At 38.6% G+C, this 25,457-nt stretch overlaps 1 protein-coding gene across 3 annotated transcripts in view; it reads left to right on the top strand.

Moving 5' to 3' along the window:
• The window catches only part of MAGI3 (membrane associated guanylate kinase, WW and PDZ domain containing 3), a 298,648-nt gene that overhangs the window by 248,765 nt on the left and 24,426 nt on the right, over window positions 1-25,457 (top strand). For all 3 annotated transcript variants that reach the window (XM_074381232.1, XM_039460798.2, XM_039460800.2), the window contains 3 exons: window positions 6,993-7,185; window positions 9,536-9,724; window positions 15,381-15,566. In XM_074381232.1, coding sequence (XP_074237333.1) covers window positions 6,993-7,185; window positions 9,536-9,724; window positions 15,381-15,566 — 568 coding nt within the window. The remainder of the gene's footprint in view (window positions 1-6,992; window positions 7,186-9,535; window positions 9,725-15,380; window positions 15,567-25,457) is intronic.

Below are 25,457 nucleotides of genomic sequence, written 5' to 3'. Positions count from 1 at the left end.
GACTCTATCTTCTGAATGCTCTATAAATGGTTAGCATGAGCCGGTGCATATTATTTCTTTTTTTTTTTTTTTTTTTTTTTTTTTCTGGCCTGCCAAAGTGTTGGGATTATGCTCATGAGGCACTGCACCTGGCTTCCAACACTGTTTTAAAGTTTTTGATATATCTGTGATTTTGGATTATACCTGTTTTGTACTTCCATTAGAGAAAATTGACCTGGCCAGGTGAGGTGGCTCATGCCTGTAATTCCAGCACTTATGCATGCCATTTGGGTTCTTTTTTTTTTTTTTCTTTTTTTTTTATTGCATTTTAGGTTTTGGGGTACATGTGATGAACATGCAAGATTGTTGCATAGGTACACACATGGCAGTGTGCTTTGCTGCCTTCCGTCCCCTCACCTGTATCTGTCATTTCTCCCCATGCTATCTCTTCCCACCTCCCCACCCCCCGCCCCTCCCCCATTTCCCCCCAACAGACCCCAGTGTGTAGTGCTCCCCTCCCTGTGTCCATGTGTTCTCATTGTTCAACACCCGCCTATGAGCGAGAATATACGGTGTTTGATTTTCTGCTCTTGTGTCAGTTTGCTGAGAATGATGGTTTCCAGGTTCATCCATGTCCCTATAAAGGACGTGAACTCATCGTTTTTGATGGCTGCATAATATTCCATGGTGTATATGTACCACATTTTCCCTATCCAGTCTATCATCGTTGGGCATTTGGGTTGGTTCCAGGTCTTTGCTATTGTAAACAGTGCTGCAATGAACATTCGTGTGCACGTGTCCTTGTAGTAGAATGATTTATAATCCTTTGGATATATACCCAGTAATGGGATTGCTGGGTCAAATGGGATTTCTATTTTTAGGTCCTTGAGGAATCGCCACACTGTCTTCCACAATGGTTGAATTAATTTACATTCCCACCAACAGTGTAAAAGTGTTCCTATTTCTCCACATCCTCTCCAGCATCTGTTGTTTCCCGATTTTTTAATGATCGCCATTCTAACTGGTGTGAGATGGTATCTCAATGTGGTTTTGATTTGCATTTCTCTGATGACCAGTGATGATGAGCATTTTTTCATATGTTTGTTGGCCTCCTGTATGTCTTCTTTTGTAAAGTATCTGTTCATATCCTTTGCCCATTTTTGAATGGGCTTGTTTGTTTTTTTCTTGTAGATCTGCTTTAGTTCTTTGTAAATTCTGGATATCAGCCCCTTGTCAGATGGGTAGGCTGCAAAAATTTTTTCCCATTCTGTTGGTTGCCAATTCACTCTACTGACTGTTTCTTTTGCCGTGCAGAAGCTGTGGAGTTTGATTAGGTCCCATTTGTCTATTTTGGCTTTTGTTGCCATTGCTTTTGGCGTTTTGGTCATGAAGTCCTTGCCTACACCTATGTCCTGAATGGTTTTGCCTAGATTTTCTTCTAAGGTTTTTATGGTATTAGGTCTGATGTTTAAGTCTTTAATCCATCTGGAGTTAATTTTGGTGTAAGGTGTCAGGAAGGGGTCCTGTTTCTGCTTTCTGCACATGGCTAGCCAGTTTTCCCAACACCATTTATTAAACAGGGAGTCCTTTCCCCATTGCTTGTTTTTGTCAGGTTTGTCGAAGATCAGATGGTTGTGGGTATGTTGTATTTCCTGTGAGGCCTCTGTTCTGTTCCATTGGTCTATATCTCTGTTTTGGTACCAGTACCATGCTGTTTTGATTACTGTAGCCTTGTAGTATAGTTTGAAGTCCGGTAGTGTGATGCCTCCCGCTTTGTTCTTTTTGCTTAGAATTGACTTGGCTATGCGGGCTCTCTTTTGGTTCCATATGAAGTTTAAGGTGTTTTTTTCCAGTTCTGTGAAGAAGGTCATTGGTAGCTTGATGGGAATAGCGTTGAATCTGTAAATTACTTTGGGCAGTATGGCCATTTTCATGATGTTGATTCTTCCTAACCATGAACATGGAATGTTTCTCCATCTGTTTGTATCCTCTCTTATTTCGTTGAGCAATGGCTTGTAGTTCTCCTTGAAGAGGTCCTTTACGTTCCTTGTTAGTTGTATTCCTAGGTACTTTATTCTCTTTGTAGCAATTGTGAATGGCAGTTCGTTCTTGATTTGGCTCTCTTGAAGTCTATTACTGGTGTATAGGAATGCCTGTGATTTTTGCACGTTGATTTTGTATCCTGAGACTTTGCTGAAGTTGTTTATCAGTTTCAGGAGATTTTGGGCTGAGATGATGGGGTCTTCCAGATATACAATCATGTCATCTGCAAATAGAGACAATTTGATTTCCTCCTTTCCAATTTGGATACCCTTTATTTCTTTTTCTTGCCTGATTGCTCTGGCTAGAACTTCCAGTACTATATTGAATAGGAGTGGTGAGAGAGGGCATCCTTGTCTAGTGCCAGATTTCAAAGGGAATGCTTCCAGTTTTTGCCCATTCAGTATGATATTGGCTGTTGGTTTGTCGTAAATAGCTTTTATTGTTTTGAGATACGTTCCGTCAATACCTAGTTTATTGAGGGTTTTTAGCATAAAGGGTTGTTGAATTTTGTCAAAAGCCTTCTCTGCATCAATCGAGATAATCATGTGGTTTTTGTCTTTGGTTCTGTTTGTGTGGTGAATTACGTTTATGGACTTGCGTATGTTGAACCAGCCTTGCATCCCCGGGATGAATCCTACTTGATCATGGTGGATGAGCTTTTTGATATGCTGTTGCAATCGGTTTGCCAGTATTTTATTGAAGATTTTTGCATCTATGTTCATCATGGATATTGGCCTGAAATTTTCTTTTCTTGTTGAGTCTCTGCCGGGTTTTGGTATCAGGATGATGTTTGTCTCGTAAAATGATTTGGGAAGGATTCCCTCTTTTTGGATTGTCTGGAATAGTTTCAGAAGGAATGGTATCAGCTCCTCCTTGTATGTCTGGTAGAATTCAGCTGTGAACCCATCTGGACCTGGGCTTTTTTTGGGTGGTAGGCTCTTTATTGCTGCCTCGACTTCAGACCATGTTATTGGTCTATTCAGGGTTTCGGCTTCTTCCGGGTTTAGGCTTGGGAGGTTGCAGGTGTCCAGGAATTTATCCATTTCTTCCAGGTTTACTAGTTTATGTGCATAGAGTTGTTTGTAATAATCTCTGATGATGGTTTGGATTTCTGTGGAATCTGTGGTGATATCCCCTTTATCGTTTTTTATTGCATCAATTTGGTTATTCTCTCTTTTCTTTTTTATTAATCTGGCTAGTGGTCTGTCTATTTTGTTGATCTTTTCAAAAAACCAGCTCCTGGATTTATTGATTTTTTGAAGAGTTTTTTGTGTCTCTATTTCCTTCAGTTCTGCTCTGATCTTAGTTATTTCCTGTCTTCTGCTAGGTTTTGAGTTTTTTTGATCTTGCTCCTCTAGCTCTTTCAATTTTGATGATAGGGTGTCAATTTTCGATCTCTCCTTTCTTCTCATGTGGGCACTCATTGCTATATATTTTCCTCTAGAGACTGCTTTAAATGTGTCCCAGAGATTCTGGTATGTTGTGTCTTCGTTCTCATTGGTTTCGAAGAACATCTTTATTTCTGCCTTCATTTCATTGTTTATCCAGTCAACATTCAAGAGCAAGTTGTTCAGTTTCCATGAAGCTGTGCGGTTCTGAGTTAGTTTCTGCATTCTGAGTTCTAACTCGATTGCACTGTGGTCTGAGAGACTGTTTGTTATGATTTCTGTTCTTTTGCATTTGCTGAGGAGTGATTTATTGCCAATTATGTGGTCAATTTTAGAGTAGGTGTGATGTGGTGCTGAGAAGAATGTATATTCTGTGGATTTGGGGTGGAGAGTTCTGTAAATGTCTATTAGGTTTGCTCGTTCCGGGTCTGTGTTCAGGTCCTGGATATCCTTGTTGATTTTCTGTCTGGTTGATCTGTCTAATATTGACAATGGGGTGTTAAAGTCTCCCACTATTATTGTATGGGAGTCTAAGTCTCTTTGTAAGTCATTAAGAACTTGCCTTATGTATCTGGGTGCTCCTGTATTGGGTGCATATATATTTAGGATCGTTAGCTCTTCTTGTTGCAGTGATCCTTTTACCATTATGTAATGTCCTTCTTTGTCTCTTTTGATCTTTGTTGCTTTAAAGTCTATTTTATCAGAGATGAGAATTGCAACTCCTGCCTTTTTTTGCTCTCCATTTGCTTGGTAGATCTTCCTCCATCCCTTTATTTTGAGCCTTTGCGTATCCTTGCATGTAAGATGGGTTTCCTGGATACAGCACACTGATGGGTTTTGGCTTTTTATCCAATTTGCCAGTCTGTGTCTTTTGATTGGGGCATTTAGTCCATTGACATTTAGGGATAGTATTGTTATGTGTGAATTTGATGCTGTCATTTTGATGCTACCTGGCTGTTTTGTTGGTTAGTTGATGCAGATTCTTGATTGTGTTGCTGCTTTTTTACCATTTGGTGTGTTTTTGGAGTGGCTGGTACTGGTTGTTCCTTTATATGTGTAGAGCCTCTTTCAGGAGTTCTTGTAGAGCAGGTTTGGTGGTGATGAAATCTCTGAGTGCTTGCTTGTTCACAAAGGATTTTATTTTTCCTTCACTTATGAAGCTGAGTTTGGCTGGATAGGAGATTCTGGGTTGAAAGTTCTTTTCTTTAAGGATGTTGAATATTGGCCCCCAGTCTCTTCTGGCTTGTAGGGTTTCTGCTGAGAGATCTGCTGTGAGTCTAATGGGCTTCCCTTTGTGGGTAACCCGATCTTTCTCTCTGGCTGCCCTTAGCATTTTCTCTTTCATTTCAACCCTGGTGAATCTGACGATTATGTGCCTTGGGGTTGCTCTTCTTGAGGAATATCTCTGTGGTGTTCTCTGTATTTCCTGGATTTGAATATTGGTCTGCCTTGCTAGGTTGGGGAAGTTTTCCTGGATAATATCCTGAAGAGTATTTTCCAGCTTGGATTCATTCTCTTCATCACATTCAGGTACACCTATCAGACGTAGATTAGGTCTTTTCACATAGTCCCACATTTCTTGAAGATTTTGTTCATTCCTTTTTGCGCTTTTTTCTCTGTTCTTGCCTTCTCTTTTTATTTCATTGAGTTGGTCTTCGACCTCTGATATCCTTTCTTCTGCTTGGTCAATTCGGCTGTTGAAGCTTGTGCATGCTTCACGAAGTTCTCGTGTTGCGTTTTTCAGCTCCATCAATTCACTTATTCTCCTCTCTATGCTGTCCATTCTCGTCAGCAGTTCGTCCAATCTTTTTTCAAGGTTCCTATTTTCTTTGCGATGGGTTAGAACATGTTCTTTTAGCTCATTGTAGTTTCTTACTACCCATCTTCTGAAGTCTGATTCTGTCATTTCATCACCCTCCTTCTCCATCCGGTCTGGTTCCCTTGCTGGTGAGGAGTTGTGATCCCTTTTAGGAGGAGAGGTGTTCTGGTTTCGGGAGTTTTCATCCTTTTTACGCTGGTTTCTACCCATTTTTGTGGGTTTATCCACCTGTTGTCTGTCTTTGTCCCAGGGAGTTGGAGCTTTATGAGTTTCTGTTGCACTACTGCCTTTTTTGATTTTTTTTTTTTCAGGTCGGACCCGCCCAGCTAGCAGCAAGCCTAGCCTCTGCCTGCCCGCAGGGGCTTTGCTGAGCTGCTGTGGGCTCCGCCCAGCTGCCCTGAGCTCTTCCCTGTAGTCCTTTTTATATGGGCGTAGTTAGAACTGTCTGGGCAATGGTGGCCCGCCTCTGTTATGGCGGACTCTCTCTGTTCCGGTGCATATTATTTCACCTAATCTTATTAATAGGTTGGCATTGTCATGCTCAGTACTTTGCATGTCATTTCATCTGTTACCTTTGAAACTAGAGGAATATAAAATAATTAATATTTTTGTCCAGAGGCATAAGGGTTATATTTGCAAAGCATTTAAAGTCTAGGATTTTGTTTACACATGCTTCTCATATAAACTTGTTTTAGAGAACAAAGGTAGTGGGGTTTTGTTTCTGGGTTTTGCTCTTGGTTTGAATAATAAAGAAGTAATGTGTTCCGTAGAATTTTTAAGAACATATTTGCATTTTCTTTTATATAATATCATGAAAGGCTACATTATGCTTAGAAGTTAGGTGAAGCACAATAATCTTTGAAAATGATAGACTTCTTCCTATTATTGAATAGAACATTTGATTTATATACTATAAATTTGTTCTAATTGGTCATAATTGCAACAGTCATTGGACACACATAAAGCTTGAGGCAGGTTGCCCTACATAGAACAAATACTAGCTACTTTGATTGTTCTTGGTAGTATTTGTATTTTTGTTTTATTGCTTCCTATTTTGTTGATATTCATAATGTTCACTTAGATATTTTAAGAATTTGTCTCAAACAACTTAGAAGAAACTTTTCTTTTCTCTTAAATGTCGGATTTTAGCAGGTCTGAAACTAGTCCAAACATTCAGGATTGCCTAATTATAGGATTCTAATGCTGGTGAGCAAAATGAACGAGATTTTTTTCACCTAGATGCAAGTGAGCTTCAGGCCACTCTGTTCCCATCGAGATTTAGAAACAAGAAATGTTTCTGTGCTATGTATACTGAACTTGTACCATTAGTCATATGTGATGAGAGTACCATTGAGAATGATCCCAGTTGCTGTGAACAGTATGTAGAAAATCTTGCCTGATGACATTGAACAGACTTTTAATAGCTACTCTGCAGATTTATATTTTCTGAGTTTCATATCTTGTTTCATTGTAATGAAGGGGATAATGGTGGTGCGTTTTGAGTTATTGAACAACTTTGTATTTTCTGTTTTCTTTGTACACAGCCCCAAGAATCTAGGAGGGATTACATAATACAGTCTAGTTATTTGCAGTGCCATTTTGGAGAATGGACACTTCCTCAGATAATACCTTTCTAAAATACGACTGTTTTCATAGTTGAACTGCAAAAATCTGTTGCTTTGCACAGTGCTAAGTTAGGAATTCCTTAACTCTTGAGCTAAACTTTAGACTGTAGACCAACCTATACTTTGTCATCTTATCAGATATATATTGGAGCTATTATTCCTCTGGGAGCAGCCGAGAAAGATGGTCGGCTCCGTGCAGCTGATGAACTAATGTGCATTGATGGAATTCCTGTTAAAGGGAAATCACACAAACAAGTCTTGGACCTCATGACAACTGCTGCTCGAAATGGCCATGTGTTATTAACTGTCAGAAGAAAGATCTTCTATGGAGGTATGTGAACTTGTTCCTACTCTGAAAAGTTAAAAAAGAAACAAAGGTACTAGTCTATGTCCTGTGTGGTTTTGCAGATTATTTTATTACATTCAGTAGTATATAAGTTTAACCCATTTGGTGTGATCCAGAGACTCACTGTGGAAGGCCATGCAAGGACAAAAGGATTCAGAAATAATACTACTATAAAAAAATAAATTTTGGGCTCCTATATTAAGATTATTTTTATATATTGATGCAGTTTGCCAATATGGCATTATAGATGGGAGTATTGATTTAAATCCAGTTTTGTTTTGTTTTGTATTTTTGAGGCAGAATCTCACTCTGTCACCCAGGCTGGAGTGCAGTGGTGCAAGCTCAGCCCACTACAACCTCCACTTGCCAGGTTCAAGTGATTCTCCTGCCTGAACCTCCTGAGTAGCTGGGATTACAGGCATGTGCCACCGGGCCTGGCTAATTTTTATATCTTTAGTAGAGACGGAGTTTCACTATGTTGGCCAGGCTGGTCTCAGACTCCTGACCTCAAGTGATCCGCTCGCCTTAGCCTCTCAAAGTGCTGGAATTACAGGAATGAGCCACTATGCCCAGCCTAAATCTGTGTTGTTTTTTTTTAAAATAACAAATACAAAATTATTAGTCATACCACGATATCCCAATAGCTGAATATACAAAGAATTCTTGCCACTTTAAAATACTAAAAATATAACTCTGTAGCATAAGCCTCATGAAGGTTATGAATTTATATTTGTTTAGTTATCTGCTGTATCCTCAGCACCTGGAAGAGTACCTGTCTGGTACAAAGTGGACATTAATAAGTGTTGTGAACTGGGTGAATATTTACATCCCTCTTAAAAATGAGGCACTGTATTTTTTACTGCAGCATTCAAAGTAAAGGCCTACCTCCCTTGGTAAACCTGTCTCCTTTGGTAAATACCAGGCATTTAGAGATGCATACAGATTGTAATGCAGTATCACCTCAATTTGGTGGTGCTGGAGACCAAATGTAACTACTTACAGTAAAATTGTGATGTTATACAATCTATAAATTGGCTCTTCCCTGGAAAGAATCATGAAGAAGTTTCATAGTAGTTTGATATTATTGGAGACATTTTAGCTAATTTATTCTAACCATGCATTTTGGAAAAAAATTATTTTTCAATCATAATTGGATGTTGGTGGCATTTAGTTGAGATTCTAAAACATATTCTTAAAACCATGTAAATTTTCAACCAAAAGAGATCTTATGAATATGTCCACAACTGCAGTGTGTTGTGGTTAAAAATATACCCTTTTTAAAAGATAAATTAGGACTAACTTTGTGTCATTCTCAAGTTCTGATGTCATCCTTGAAGAGCAGAAAAAGGTGTATGTTAACTAGCCATTTGTCAGAAATTTCATATGACCCTATCTATGCCCAGAAGTGTTTGCTGTTCATGTGGACAGCTTGTTATGTGCCGCCAGCAAGTTGTGGGGTGCGGGTTAGGGAGGTAGAGGGTGAGAACTGCTAATGATGAACTCATCTTACATCAGCACTCAGGAAACTGCCATTGCAAACACGTCATGTAAGACAAATCCTGTACAGATAGCAAACTGTTATAATGGGGCAGCATTTCTGCCCTGATGCTTTTACCTATAAGACAGACATCAATGAATATCAGTCACTGAACTAAATTATATTTATAATTGATTTTTAGAGAAAGTTCATTGCGTCATTCCTCATTATATGTTTTGTTAAAATTATTGGTCCATGTTATAAAACTTGATGGAACTAAAATAATTTTAAGAAGCAATTTTTTACTATCAGATCTCACAGACGCTTTGAAAAACTTCCTTTAAAATGAGATCACCAGGTCAGGAGTTCATGGTCAACATGGTGAAACCCCGTCTCTACTAAAAATACAAAAATTAGCCAGGCATGGTGGCAGGCACCTGTAATCCCATCCCAGCTACTCGGGAGGCTGAGGCAGGAGAATTGCATGAACCCAGGAGACAGAGATTGCAGTGATGAGCTGCAGTGCTAACCTGGGTAATGCTAACCTGCAATGCTAACCCACCACTGCATGCTAACCTGGGTGACAATGCAAGACTTTGTCTCAAAACAAAAAAATAGGGTAACTTGAGATCGTTTGTATTTTTCAGTAATTCACTCTGAGTATTTGGGAAGTTGGATGGACTGCTGTTGCCTACATTTACACTTAGATTATGCCCGAAGCTCACATATGGAGCTGCTTTTCTATTCTTTATATTACTAGAAACTGAATTTTTCTGTGAGAGGCTTACCATAAAAACACTTTAGTCACAAGAAATTATGATGTTCCAGAAATATCAAAACTGCTCATGTTTATTATAGAAAAACAACCTGAGGACGACAGCTCTCAGGCCTTCATTTCAACACAGAATGGATCTCCCCGCCTGAACCGGGCAGAGGTCCCAACCAGGCCTGCACCCCAGGAGGCCTATGATGTTGTCTTGCAACGAAAAGAAAATGAAGGATTTGGCTTTGTCATCCTCACCTCCAAACACAAACCACCTCCAGGAGGTAAGGACTATTTTTTCTTATTGTCTCCCTGCAAGCCCAGTTTTCTGAGGCTCCCACTGGAGTTTATGAAATAATTAGGAACTATGTAAAGTCCCTTAGATACCTATCTTTTTAAAAATGGTGAATACTATCCTTATTTTCAAAATTAGGTAATCTGAACCGAACCTTCCAGGCTTCAGGTTTATCTGTCATCTCAGATTCCATAAAATATTTAATAAGTTTTCAGTAGCTCCATTTGCATCAAGGTTATACTGAGATAGTATGTCATAGATATGGATTTAATGAAAGGTATAATGCTGAGTTTTTTTAAATGGGGAGATAGGTTTTGAAAATTAGAATAAATCATGTATGTAGAAAAGAAATACTAGAAGCAAATGAGAAGAAGCAAAGCAGATTAATAGAAAAATCTTGACCCAAATATGTCTTAGTTATTTCATGTTATTATTTAATAATAATTGTCATATTTCAGCTATAAATTATCCTTGTTGAATGGTAAGAGGCAAACCTTTTATAAATGTTTCATTAAAACATAAAAATTTTGTGAACAATTGGAAAATGAATCTAAATATCTTGAATTGAGTTTAACAGAATATTCTAATCCAGAAGGATGAATGTATTTATATCAGTTCCATCATCAAAGGAGGAATTACATCCAGTATATTCAGGGCTATTATGATTCAGCAAATGAAATATTTGTCTTGATGTTTCTATAAAATAAGTCTTAATATAATTATAAAATCTAGTTGAATATGAGAATCAGTTCCAAGTCAAATGATAAAAATCTTTGACCACGTGAAAATGTGCTCTTGCCTTTACAAGTCAGTTTGATTATATTTTGGATCATGAGATCCTTTTTGACCAAGTTGCTAAGGTTGCTAAAAGCTTAGTTAAAAAAAGAGAAAACACTTTTAGGAAAGTGTTGTGAGCCAAATCAATTTGCAAAAATCTTGCTAAAATTAATGCAAGTGTATAAAGGGAAAAAGAGTCCATGACATGGATGAGTTATTGCTATAGTATTAAGTCCCTGCTCACTGATGCTAGTTTCCATTTTCCCAAAGCAGTTGCCATGGTAACACTTGGACCTGGAACTGTCAGTGATGCTGTGAGGATGATTATATGGTCTGTGTCAGAAAAATGAAGGGAAAGCAGCTTTTAGTTGGTTTTCATGTTGTATCATTGGAAGTCCATACTTCCAAAAACAGATGACCATTTAGGATAATGATATTGTCAATCTTATAACATGCAATAACCCCAGGCATTCAGATTAACTAAAACAGTGAAAGAGTATTACTGTAGTAGATAGTAGATAATCTAGAATCTAGTAGATTACTCTAGTAGATAGATGCTAACCACCTTCTATATTGAAGATGTTCTCTTTCTAGTAGTACAGAAATTTGGGGAGAGTCTGGTGTTCACCGTAAAACTAAGCTATATAGAGGAATTCAGTAAAATAAGTTGCATTGCTTAAATATGTTTATTAAGTATTTTATATGTATATATTTGTAAATTTTAAAAATTTTTAAATGTTTAAGTAGTTTCATATTTCCTTGTTTAAATCATTTTTTACGGCCGGGTGCGGTGGCTCAAGCCTGTAATCCCAGCATTTTGGGAGGCCGAGGCGGGTGGATCACGAAGTCAAGAGATCGAGACCATCCTGGTCAACATGGTGAAACCCCGTCTCTACTAAAAATACAAAAAATTAGCTGGGCATGGTGGCGTGTGCCTGTAATCCCAGCTACTCAGGAGGCTGAGGCAGGAGAATTGCCTGAACCCAGGAGGCAGAGGTTGCGTTGAGCCGAGACCGCGCCATTGCACTCCAGCCTGGGTAACAAGAGCAAAACTCCGTCTCAAAAAAAAAAAAAATTATTTTTTACTATTTTGATGATTTTACTTATGGATATGCTTCATCTCTGTATAAGATAGTGTCATTAAGTGTTGGGTTTTGTAATCTGACAAACTTGGATTCAAGTCCTTCTTATATCTTTTAATAGTTGTCTGATCTTGGGCAAATTACTTTCCCTCAAAAGCTCAAGTTTCTTCCATAAAATGAGGATGGTAGACACTCCCTGTCTCATGAATGTGAAGATTAAAGGAGCCAGGGTATGTGAAGCCCTGAGCCGAGGCCTTCAGTAAATGTTAGCTGCTGTTGCCTGTTGTAGCTTCTGCTGCCATTGTTATCACCATCATTATTATTTAGAAAATTATCACAATCTCTTGACTTTTCTTTTAAAAAAAACTTAGAATTTCATCAATACTTAATAACGAGATGGGAAAGAAAGCCCAATTAAAATGTAAGATTGAGGCAGCACCTAACATGTGGCAGGAAATGAGTATTTGCAGCTCATTAATTATCAGGCTGAATGGTAAATTAGGCTCAAGTTGTTGATGAATTTTATATAAAATACTTGAGATTTTCGTCAATGTGTAAAACCAGAATTGATAATTTCACTAAAATGCTAGTTAATAATCTCATAAAATGTTGAAGCCTGTGAATATTCTTCTTAGAATTTTATTTTTCACATATAGACAGGAAAATGGTCCTGGGGCAAATTCAAATGAGGAGCTTTTACTCACAGACACTGAACACTTGCTGCAAACTGTATGACAGAGAAGGTTTGGTTCAGAAAGGAGTTAGCACAGGTAGAAAGGCAGGAAACCTGTCTGCCAGAATAGATCATTCTTTTTTTTCTTTTTCTTTTTTTTTTTTCGAGATAGAGTCCTGCTCTGTTGTCCAGGCTGGAGTGCAGTGGCACAATGTGGGCTCACTGCAACCTCTGCTTCCTGGGTTTAAGTGATTTTTGTGCCTCAGCCTCCTGATTAGCTGGGATTTCAGGCATATGCCAACACATCTGGCTAATTTTTTTGTATTTTTAGTGGAGACGGGGTTTTGCCATGTTGGCCAGGCTGGTCTTGAACTCCCAACCTCAGATGATCCACCCACCTTGGCCTCCCAAAGTGCTGGGATTTCAGGCATGAGCCACTGTGCCTGACCAGGTCATTTTTTATGGACCTCATCTTGGGTATTTTCTGATGATGTATATCTCAAGAAGAGTTCGTAGTAGCCGGGCGCGGTGGCTCAAGCCTGTAATCCCAGCACTTTGGGAGGCCAAGGCGGGTGGATCACGAGGTCGAGAGATCGAGACCATCCTGGTCAACATGGTGAAACCCCGTCTCTACTAAAAATACAAAAAACTAGCTGGGCGTGGTGGCGCGTGCCTGTAATCCCAGCTACACAGGAGGCTGAGGCAGGAGAATTGCCTGAGCCCAGGAGGCGGAGGTTGCGGTGAGCCGAGATCGCGCCATTGCACTCCAGCCTGGGTAACAAGAGTGAAACTCCGTCTCAAAAAAAAAAAAAAAGAGTTCGTAGTAGCATCTGTGGTACCTGTTATGGAATTCTGAGTTTCTCTACTGTTGACTTTTTCAAAGATCAGGGATCCAGGTCCAGCATCCTCATAATTTGTCCAAGTGCTGAATGAATGGAGTACTTAGAAAAGGTGTTGATTTAAGATGAAAAAGACTTGGCTAGTTTTTGCTTTGCCAGTACTTCAGAGCTTTTAGTGTTATTCCTTCTTATCATATAGTTTTCAGTTCTGGTTGAAAAAGATTTCTTTGAGAAGGGAACATTTCCAGTTACTGTTCTTTTTTTTCCTGAAAAGAAATGTTTTAAGAGCACTGAAGTGATCTCAGGATCTGGACAAGCCAGGCTATGAGACAGATTTAAGCCAAAGATGAGTGAAGATAGATAAGTTTGCTTTATGGCAAATGCTTGTAGATTGTGTATTGACAAAAACAAGGCAGGACTGAAGGTTTTTCCCTAGTTATGTGAACTCTAAGGGGCTACCTTGAACAGCTTCCCAGTCCATTTAGAAAATGTTCAAAAGCTACCTTTCTACTGGTCTGTTTGCTATTTTTAACTGTTTTAGTGGTACTGCTGTAAATACTAAGATGATAGCAATCTGACTACTTTTACCTTCCCTTACCCGGACAACCAACCCTTTAGAAAGTTGTATACCACTGTGCACCAGTTCTTTTCACCACACTGCTCGCAGGATGAGAAAGGGGACCACTAAGATTTCAGAGATTAATTCTGTTTAATGCTTTCCCAAGTCTGAACAAACTCCTTTTAGTGAGCCAAGGAACTGAATGATTTTCTTCTCAGGAGATCTAGAAAGAACACTATGAGTAAATCTTTTGTAAGAAGGAGAATAACTGAGGTATTGATTTAGAAGGTCACCACAGGGCCACTGTACGACCTGCCGTATGTTTCTGATGTGCCACCTGTTGGAGAATTAGTGAATTCTCATAATGCCTGGCATACAACATGGCCCATACTGCACTGGCATTTCCCTAATTACTTTGTTTTTAAGGAAAGTAGAATAATAAGTGCTTGACATAATTCAGAGCTACAAGGCACTTCCTTCCAACATTGACTTACTCTATTTTAAGGTAAAATCTCCCACTGTATATTCCTAGAAGAGCCAGGGCACTGTCTGTAGGAACATAAATCATTATCAAGAATAACTTTTCTAGTCCAGATGAAGGTCTATTAAAATGTCCCTTACATACTCCTATATATGATTCAGAAATACTAGTAAGGAGCAGGTTTTACTGTGGAAATTAAACATCATTCACAGTGCCATTCGAAAATATAAATTATCCCTAATCATATCAATCAGTAGTCAGCAGGAGCTCAAGTACTTGATAAGCTTACTGACATAGGGTAGGAAATTCTCAGAGGACGTGGAAGGAACATTTGTTTCCTAATACGAATGCTGCCTGTTGCATGGTGGAAAATACTTTGTTTAACAAGATGTCCTGAATATCTGAGAACTCATTTCAAGCTATGATAACAGCAAAGTGTCTTACTAGTTAATCCAGGAAAGCCCTTCGCATTACAAGCTAGAGATATAGTAGAGCTGCACAGAGTCTTTGCAGTTGTATTAGACTCAGCTTTGTGCACTTGTTTTAGAATTTGATCCATGAGTCAAGTAGTCTTAACACTTAACATATAATGTTCCAATTCCACTCAGCTTTTCAAATTTAAAAAAGAGCTAAAGGCATAAATAAGAGGCATTAATTTTCATTTGGAATTAAGTATCATTCATTTTAATGGTCAGTTACTTCACTATACTTGAATTTCTGTCTGACCAGTAACTAGTGAGTGTAAACTTGAGTTTGAACTGCATTTATTTACAAGGTTCCTTATGGGAGCAAGTGCCCCTTTAACAGAAGCAAAGATAATCTTACTGTAGCAGTTTTTAAAATAGCTAAAACTCGATGCAGCTTAAATGGCCAACAATAAACAATGAGACATATGATCAGTCAGATGGTATCAGTGAGATTAATAGCCCTTAAACAGAGAACAATTAGGATGATAATGTAAAAATTAGAAAAAGGTTTCTGGTGGGTAGAAGATAGCAAAGAAGTTTATATGCTATGATTACAACTGTGTAAAGAGTATTCATGCATATGGGCAAAATGGGAAGTGGTATGAAAATGCTTGCGATTGGACAGGATGATGACATGTGGTACTTTTTTCTTATGTTTTTAGTTTTCTTTGATGTTATTGTGTTGAATTTTCAAATGATGATGGTTATAAATCTAACACTAGCAGATACCTTAAATAATTGAAAAACCTGGGGTTTTTTTCCCATAGTTATTCCTCATAAAATTGGCCGAGTCATAGAAGGAAGCCCAGCTGACCGCTGTGGAAAACTGAAAGTTGGAGATCATATCTCTGCAGTGAATGGGCAGTCCATTGTTGAACTGTCTCATGATAACATTGTTCAGCTGATCAAAGATGCCGGTGTCACCGTCACACTAACAGTCATTGCTGAAGAAGGTAAGGAGCCAGTAGACTTGCCTTCCCCAAGCTGATCTAAGAGGCTCAAAGCCTGTGGGAGGCAGTAGCCTCCTCCACCATTGCCAGAATCACTGCAGGGGACTGTGTATGCACTCTGCAGTCTCATTCTTCACCACTTCCATTTAATGAACTTAAAAGACAATTTATTATTAAGTTGTCAGCAGCTCAAGAAAAATAATCCAGCTAGTGAGTGTGGACCATTTATGTGCTAGAGAAGCAAGTACCCAGAAGTGAAGGAGACTGGCAATACAGGTCTTATTTTCTTAAAATAATATCTTAAGTCTCAGCTTGAGCGAAAGAAAATCCTTTAAACAGTTCAAAGAAAGTCACTGTTGATATCGAGTCTTTTATGTCAGGCCCATGCCACAATGTGCTTTTCTTGGGGGCAGGGCTTTGTTCTGGGCAGCTGCTTTGTGAACAGGGTAAAGGAGTGTGTGGGAATGGCTAGTAAGTAGGGCATTAAACACATGCTGGCAGCCCTGGAGTCTTACAAACATGTTTAATGTCTTGCCTTGCTGTAAAGCTACCCTTTGATCGTTAAGAATTTCTAATTAGGAACCATTTTGAACCAGTCCATATTCTTTGTGAATTACAACATAACTACTATGTAATGGTCATCTCATTTTTCCTGATTTTGCAAAACTAACAAGGAGAAGCCAAAAACAGAATTATGAAGGGTAGTCTTCGATGTTAAAATTCTTCATACTGTAATGTGTATTCATGTTCCATTTTCCCCCATGACCATCTAATCTAGTTGATTTCCAAGTCTTTTATATGTCCTGGTTCTACCTTTTGTTTCTGTTCCTACTGCACCATTCTCATACATTTATTTCTAAGGTATTACATAAATCTGTTCAAGATGCTGTAGAGGGTATTTCTGCATGGACATGAATTGACTTCACTGCTCCCTTAGGCCCTGTCCAATTCTGGGCAGGATTCCAAGATGTTATGACATCCCTGCCTGTTCTTTCCCTTCTCCGTTCCGTTTTCACACTCTTCCCTGACTCTGCTGATTCTTTTCTAAAATTCTCTCTTGTAGAAGCTCCACTGCTTCTCCACTGTCTGCACAGCCTGCCTTTTAAATGTACCTCCCAGTATTCCCTCCATACCATCTCTAAGCTGGGCTTCACTGGCCTCTGTGCACATGGCCTTCCTCCCTCACCCTGACTCCCATAGCACCTCCTATCTCTGTACATTATTGAACATCATTCTCACGTAACTGTATCCCTATTTAAATGGTCTGCTCTTTGTAAACAAAAAACATTGGTTGACTATGATACTCAGCTTTTTTTTTTTTTTTGAGACAGGATCTCATTCTGTTGCCGAGGCTGGAGTGCAATAGTACAGTCGTGGCTCACTGCAGTCTCAACCTCCTGGGCTCAAGTGATCCTTTTACCTCAGCCACCCAAGTAGCTAGGACTACATAATTTTTAATGGTTTTTTGTTTGTTTGTTTTTGAGATGGGGTCTCACTGTGTTGCCTAGTCTGGTCTTGAACTCCTAGGCTCTTTACTTTTTGATATTTTTTAGAAAGGCTGATACTGGTTATTCCTTTCTATGTGTAGTGGTTCTTTCAGAAGCTCTTGTAAAGCAGGCCTGGTGGTGGTGAAATCTCTGAGTGCTTGCTTGTTCATAAGATTTTATTTTTCCTTCGCTTATGAAGCTTAGTTTAGCTGGATGTGAAATTCTGGGTTGAAAGTTCTTTTCTTTAAGGATGTTGAATGTTGGCCCCCACTCTATTCTGGCTTGTAGGGTTTCTGCTGAGAGAGCTGCTGTAAGTCTGTTAGGCTTCCCTTTGTGGGTAACCTGACCTTTATCTCTGGCTGCCCTTAGTATTTTCTCCTTCATTTCAACCCTGGTGAATCTGACAATTATGTGCCTTGAGGTTGGTCTTCTTGAGGAATATCTTTGTGATGTTCTCTGTATTACCTGAAGTTGAATATTGTCCTGCCTTACTAGGTTGGGAAAATTTTCCTGAATAATATCCTGAAGCATATTTTCCAGCCTGGATTCATTCTCTTCGTCACATTCAGGTACACCTATCAAGCGTAGATTAGGTCTTTTCACATAGTCCCATATTTCTCAGAGACTTTGCTCGTTCCTTTTTATCCTTTTTCTCTAATCTTGTCTTCTTGTTTTATTTCATTGAGTTGGTCTTCGACCTCTGATATCCTTTCTTCTGCTTGATCAATTCGGCTGTTAAAACTTGTGCATACTTCGCGAAGTTCTCGTATTGTGTTTTTCAGCACCATCAGTTCACTTATATTCCTCTCTAAATTGTGTATTCTTGTTAACATTTCGTCAAACCTTTTTTCAAAGTTCTTAGTTTCTTTGCATTGGGTTAGAACAAGTTCTTTTAATTCCCAGAAGTTTCTTATCATCCACCTTTTAAAGCCTGCTTCTGTTAATGGAACACACTCATTCTCCATCAGGCCTTGTTCTGTTGCTGATGAGGAACTGTCATCCCCTGTAGAGGGAGAGGCGTTCTGATTTTGGATATTCTCAGCCTTTTTAGGCTGGTTTCTTCCCTTTGTTGTAGATTTATCCATCTGTGGTCTTTATAATTACCATCTTTGTAATTGGGTTTCTGAATGGACATCCGACTTGTTGATTCGCAGTGCCAGAATCTGAGCAACCCACTGTGCCAGCTAAAACAGCAGCGTTAAGATTGATGGTGCTTTTCTGACTCTGCACCAAGAACTGCTGCTCCGAGGCACTGGCAAAACCGCCTCACCGGCCATAAGAGTTGCACTGGCAACCCGTGGGGCTCCTCCACTGGGAATCTCCTGGTGCATGAGCAACAAGAATTCATCTGAAAGTGTGACGTTCTCTCGTTCTCTGTGCTTTCACTGGGAGCTACAATCCCAAGCTGCTAGTGATCAGCCATCTTGGATCTCTCTCCTGGCAATTTAAACCCAATAAAAGAAGTAAGGCTTTTGACAAAGTTCACAGATACCTATTAGCTAGTTATATGACAAAAAAGCCACTTAATATTTCTAATTTTCACTTTTTTAACTGTAGAATTGGGGTAGTAATATCTGTTTCAGGATCACCACCAGGGGTTAAAGGTGAAAGTGTACATAAACTGCATAAATACCTACTACGGTGCTCATCTAATAGTTACTATTCTACCTACATGACTGGCTCCCTCATTCCAGTCTCTGCTTAAATGTCACTTCCCAAGGAAATAATAATAGTATTTAATATGTGTATGCTATGTGACAGGCACTGTCCTAAATGCTTTACATATATTAACTAATTTAATACAAGAATCCTAGGTAGGCGCTATTGTTTTCCAATTCTTGTAGATGAGGAAACTGAGTCACAGAGCAGTTAGATGAATTGCCTGTGGTTAAAAAATGTTCTAAATGCCTACTCTCAATATCTGTGTATCTCGTCAATAAACCACACTTTGGATAGCCTTGGGATAGATAGTTTGTTAGGAAAAAAATGACTTCTTTCTCTCAGTAACTTTTCCCCCCAAAAGTACTGTTTAATGTTGATGATGTTTTCTCTAAAAGATTATCCAAGATTGTTTGTAATTTTTCTTAGAATAAAAGTTGCCTTTCACATTCTGGCCCAAACACTTGTGGACAGACACTTGACATTTCTTGTATAACATCAGTCCATGTTCAGAGAAATAGAAGCGGGGAGGGAAGCTCTGTAGCAGATACATACTTAAAGTATATTTCATATGCAGGCACAACCTCTTAAAATACAGCCACATTTTATATGTAAAATCACATTTCAGTGTTCACACATTATTCTGTTATACTCAGGATTTTTTTAAACTATGAAAACGTTCAGAATCTCTTATTTTTCTTAGGAAAAAAAACAGAAAATCTCCCTTCTGTCCATAAAGATCTCATTCATGGAGTTTGTAAAAACAGTTTTCTCATAAAATTCAGTATAAAATCTATCAACTGCACTAAAGAGTCAAATGAATATTTATAACTCTAAAGCTATTTTCGGAAACCACACATTCAGATCAATACCCCAAGGCCCCAGAGCTTCCCATCTGATGCTTCTCCCCTCTCTACACCAGCCATTCCCTATCAGCAGGTAAAAGGCAGTTACCTGGAAAAAGAACAACTTTTGGTCCCTCCATCTTTTTTTTCCCCCTTTGCTAGATGCTGTTTAATATTTGTGCCTATGTTGCCAAGGAAATGGTAAGGCAAGTGTCATATTTCATAAAAGACTTTCAAACTATAGCCAGTACTTGAGACTGTTCTTTATCATATGGCATTCCCACAACAATACCACCTCTTCCTCCACCATGTGTCTTGTTTTTAAATATGGAACATAAATTTACTATGTCTGGTAGTTCCTGCTTACTGTAAAAAAAAAAAAAGCCTTAAGTTATATAATTTTTCAAAATTGATTTCTAATTTTTTATCAGGTCTTGTAATTTTAAGAGTGAACATAAGTCACCAAAGGCTACCAAGCCCTTCTGTTGGAATGATTCTGGTAGTGTTGCAATAACTTTGTTTTGTTTTCAGTTTATTTGTCTGTTCCCATTTGTCTCCATTTTCCACTCTCGTTTCTCTCACTGCTCCCATTGGCAAACATTCTAGTATATGTTATGTATTGCATTTTCTTTGTGCGTCTTTTAAAATACATTTTTTGTTGTGTGTTGGCATTTCTTTTTGAGTTATGTAACTGTTAGAGATTTTACACTGGGTTTTTCTCACAACCATGTTGTTGTTTTCTTTTAATATCATTTTACTGTTCTAGGATCCAATCCAGGATTCCTCATGGCATTTAGTTCTTGTGACTTCTTTTTTTCTTTTGAATTGGGATAGAATTCATATACTATAAAATTCATTATTCTAAAATATACAATTCAGTGGTTTTTAGTATATACACAGGGTGTTGTAATCATTACCCCTTGTTTTACAACAATTTTTGGCCCCAGAAAGAAACTTCATACCCATTAGAAGTCACTTCCCATACTCTGGAAACCCTCATCCCTAGGCAACCACTAATCCACTTTCTGTCTCTGTGGATTTGCTGGGCATTTCATGTAAATAGAATCATACAGTATGTGGCCTTTTGTGTCTGACTTTTTTCACTTACCAAAGTGTTTTCAAGGTACATCCTAATTGTAGCATATATCACTACTGCATTCCTTTTTATGCCTAATGAATAATATTTCATTATGCATACATATATTTTGCTAATTAATCGTTTGATAGACATTTGAGTTGTTTCTGCTATTGTGAATAATGCCACTGTGAACATTGGTGCTTAGGTTTTTGTGTTGGTGTATGATTTCATTTTTCTTGGTTGTATACCTAGGAATGGAATTGTTGGGTCACATGGTAACTATGTTTAGCTTTTTGAAGAACTTCCAAACTCTTTTCCATAGCAGCTGCACCCTTTTATATTCCCACCAGCAATATATAAGGCTTCCATTTCCCCGTATCCTTGCCAACACTTATTTTCTGTTTTGGGGGTTTGTTTTCTAGCCGTTCTAGTGTGTGTGAAATAGTATCTCATTGTGATTTTGATTGGCATTTCTGCTGATGAGTAATAATGTTGAACATCTTTTCATGTGCTTATTGACTATTTGTAAATCTTCTTTACATAGAGAAATGTCTATTTAAATCCTTTGCCATTTATAACTCAGTTGTCTTTTATATTGTTGAATTGTAAGATGACTTTATGTATTCTGAATACTAGACGATTATCAGATACATGGTTTACAACTATTTTTCTCCCGTTCTCCATTTGTCTTTTCACTTTCTTGATACCATCCTTTGATGCACAAAAGTTTTAATGCTGAAGAATACCTCAGCTATTTGTGGGGGCACTGCTTATGCTTTGGTATCATAGCATCTTAAGCTTTTAAGATTAATCTGCATTGCTGGGTGAATATAACTGATTGCTTTTAACTGCTTGACAGTTTTCCATGAGTATTTGCCACAAATAACCTGTCCACTTCCCTATAGACAGTCACATTGCTTACAGTACTACAGTATCACAAACAATTCTACAATACACATCTTCACATATCTGTGTTACAAAACAGTGTGAGAACCCAGGCATTGGTGGCACATGCTTGTAGTCTGAGCTACACAGGAGGATTACTTGAGCCCAGAAGTTTAGGCCAGCCTGGATAACATAGCAAGATCTTATCTGTCTTTGTGTGTATGTGTGTGTGTTTGTGTGTGATGGAGTTTCACTATTGTTGCCCAGGCTAGAGTGCAATGGTGTGATCTTGGCTCACTGCAACCTCTGCTTCCCGGGTTCAGGTGCTTCTCCTGCCTCAGCCTCTTGAGTAGCTGGGATTACAGGCATGTGCCACGACACCTGGCTAATTTTGTATTTTTAGTAGAATGGGGTTTCTCCCTGTTGGCCAGACTGGTCTCAAACTCCTGACCTCAGGTGATCTGCCTGCCCCAGCCTCCCAAAGTGCTGGGATTACAGGCGTGAGCCAGCACACCCGGCCCAGAGACCTTATCTCTTAAAAAATAAAAAACATTGTGAGAATTTCTGGGAGTGACAGAGGGTATGCATGTGCTTGATTTGGTACTGTCAGATTGTTCTCTATAATTGTTGCACCCACCAGCAAAACGCTGAGGATTCTTATACCTTTACTTCCCCACCCGTACTTGGTATTATCAGCGTTTGAATTTGCTAGCCTGAAGCATGAAATTGTTGTCTCGTATTTAATTTGCATTTCTCTGATTGCCCATGAATTTGAGCATCTCTTCATATGCTTGTGGAATTTCTGTCTTGTTGATATTTAGTGGTTGCTCTTGAATTACATGGACTTCAGCAGTACAGTTTTATTTTAGAGAGTGCAAATGTCTTCTCCTGTCATGATACCCTTTATTATACAGAAATTCTTAATTAGATAAATCAAATTTGTCACGTTTTACCTATAGCTTAAAGTCTTGACATTTTAAGTCATTTTTCCCCCACACCATAGAGATTTTTCTTTTGTATAATCTAATACCAGATTTATAATTTTGATTTTTGTACTTCGGTCTTTTAATTCATCTGGAGCCTACCTTTGTATGTAGTTTTAGTTTTTATTTCGATCATGAGCCAGTTTTCCCAACACCAGCTCTTAGACAGTACTTCTTTACTCTGTCTACTTGTGACGCCATCTCTCCTGTATAGATCAACTTCCCCTTTAAGCATGAGTCTCTATTCTGTTGTATTAGTTTATTTGTTCTTGGGCTGATAATATATGTGTGTGTGTATTTTTCATTATTTTTTTATCTGTAAGTTTGTGATACATCCTAATATATCTGCTTATTAAGGCAAACCTATCTGTATCTCAAAATTGACTACATATTCATGGAACTTTTCTATATAAAATTTTAGAGCAAATTATTGAGCTTCTCCAAAAAAAATTACAGTTTTGGGGGATATATTGTGTGTGTGTATATATATATATTTTTTGTGGGGGAAGAGAATTTATATCTTTACATATTAAGTCATCCTACCTAAGATAATGGAATGTCTTTCCAGTTATTTAGATCATCTTTTATGTCCTTTAATAGAGTTTTAAAATGTTCTCTCATAGGGTTCTTATTTACTCTTGGTAAGATGATTCTCCATAGATTATAATGTTTATAGCTGGAGTTTAACTGTGGATTTTGTTTTTATCTTTTGAAAATATGCTTTCTCTTAAGTGTATTATTATAGGCATACCTTGGAGATACTGCAGATTCAGTTATAGGCCACTGCTATTAGGTAGTGAATGTTGCAATAAAGTGAGTCACATGAATGTTTTGGTTTTCTAGTGCATATAGAAGTAATGTTTACACTATACTATAATCTCTTTTTTTTTTTTTTTTTGAGATGGAGTTTCGCTCTTATTACCCAGGCTGGAGTGCAATGGCCCGATCTCAGCTCACCACAACCTCCGCCTTCCGGGTTCAGGCAATTCTCCTGCCTTAGCCTCCTGAGTAGCTGGGATTACAGGCACGCGCCACCATGCCCAGCTAATTTTTTGTATTTTTGTTAGAGACGGGGTTTCACTAAGTTGACCAGGATGGTCTCAATCTCTTGACCTCGTGATCCACCCACCTCGGCCTCCCAAAGTGCTGGGATTACAGGCTTGAGCCACTGCGCCCGGCCGATACTATAATCTCTTAAGTGTGCGATAGCAATATGTCTCAAAAAACAATGTACATATCTTAATGAAAATACACTTTATTGCTAAGAAATGCTAATGATCATCTGGGCCTTTAGTAAGTCTTAATAATCTTTATGCTGGTGGAGGGTCTTGCCTCGATGTTGATAGTTGCTGACTGATCTGGGTGGTGGTTGCTGAAGATTGAGGTGAGTGTAGCAATTTCTTAAAATACCATACTGAATGAATATTCTTAATGTCATCTGGAATGGTGAATCCTTTCCAGGTTTTCAATTTGCTTTGCCCAGATCCATAGAAAAATCACTGTCTGTGGCAGCTATAGCTTACCAAATGTATTTCTTAAATACTAAGACTTGAAAGTCAAAATTACTCCTTGATCCATGGGATACAGAATGGATATTGTATTGGAAGGCATGAAAACAACATTTATCTCCTTGTATTTCTCCATCAGAGCTCTTGAGTGACTATTGTCAGTAAGCAGTAATATTTTAAAAGGAATCTTTTTCTGAGCAGTAGGTCTCAACAGTGGGATTAAATTATTCAGTAAATCATGCTGTAAACAGATGTGCTATTATCCAGGCTTTATTGTTCCATTTTTAGAGCATAGGCAGAGTAGATTTAGCATAATTCTTATGGGCCCTAAGATTTTTGGAGTGGTAAATAAGAATATGAGTTCACCAGCTGCATTAGCCCCTAACTGGAGAGTCAGCCTGTCCTTTGAAGCCAGGCATTAACTTCTCCTCTCTAGCTATGAAAGTCCTAGATGGCATCTTCTTATAGAAGGCTTTGTCTACCTTGAAAATCTATTGTTTAGTGTAGCCACCTTCACCAATGATATTAGCTGAATCTTCAGGAAAAGCTGCTGCAGCTTCTGTATCAGCATTTGCTGGTTCACCTTATAGTTTATGTTATGGAGATGACTTCTTTCCTTAAACCTCATGAACCAGCTTCTTCTCGCTTCAAACTTTTCTTCTGTAGCTCTCTCAACTCTCAGAATAGAAGAGTTAGGGACTTGCTCTGGATTAGGCTTTGGCTAATGAGAATATTGTGGCTGGTTTGATCTTCTATGTAGACCACTAAAACTTTCTCCATATCCAGCAATAAGACTGTTTCATTTTCTTTTTTTGTTTGTTTGTTTTGAGACAGAGTCTCACTCTGTCACCCCAGCTGGAGTCCAGTGACGTGATCTTGGCTCACTGCAAACTCTGCCTAATGGGTTCAAGCTATTCTCCTGCTTCAGCCTCCTCAATAGCTGGGATTACAGGCATGCACCACCACGCCCTACTAATTTTTTTATATTTTTAGTAGAGACGGGGTTTCACCATGTTGGCCAGTCTGGTCTCGAACTCCTGACCTCAGGTGATCCTCCTGCCTCATCCTCCCAAAGTGCTGGGATTACAGGTGTGAGCCACCATGCCCAGCCCATTTTCTTATCATTCATTTGTTCACTGGAGTAATAGTTAAGTTTCCTTCAAGAACTTTTCTTTTGCATTCACAACTTGGCTAACTGGTATAAGAGGTCTAGCTTTCAGCCTGTCTCAGGTCTCAACATGCCTTCCTCACTAAGCCTAAGCTTTTGATGTAAAGTGAGAGACATGCAACTCATTCACTTGAATGCGTAGAGGACATTGTGGGGTTATTAATTGTCATGATTTCAATATTGTGTGTCTCAGGGAATGGAGAGGCCTGAGGAGAGGGAGAAAGATGAGGAAAGGCTAGTTGATGGAGCAGTCAGAACACACATATTTATCAATTATGTTT

This window comes from Saimiri boliviensis, chromosome 11, assembly GCF_048565385.1.
Source record: "Saimiri boliviensis isolate mSaiBol1 chromosome 11, mSaiBol1.pri, whole genome shotgun sequence".
NCBI classification, from domain to species: Eukaryota; Metazoa; Chordata; class Mammalia; order Primates; family Cebidae; genus Saimiri; species Saimiri boliviensis.
The sequence above is the reverse complement of the archived record's forward strand: the minus strand, read 5'-3'. Positions and strand labels throughout refer to the sequence as shown.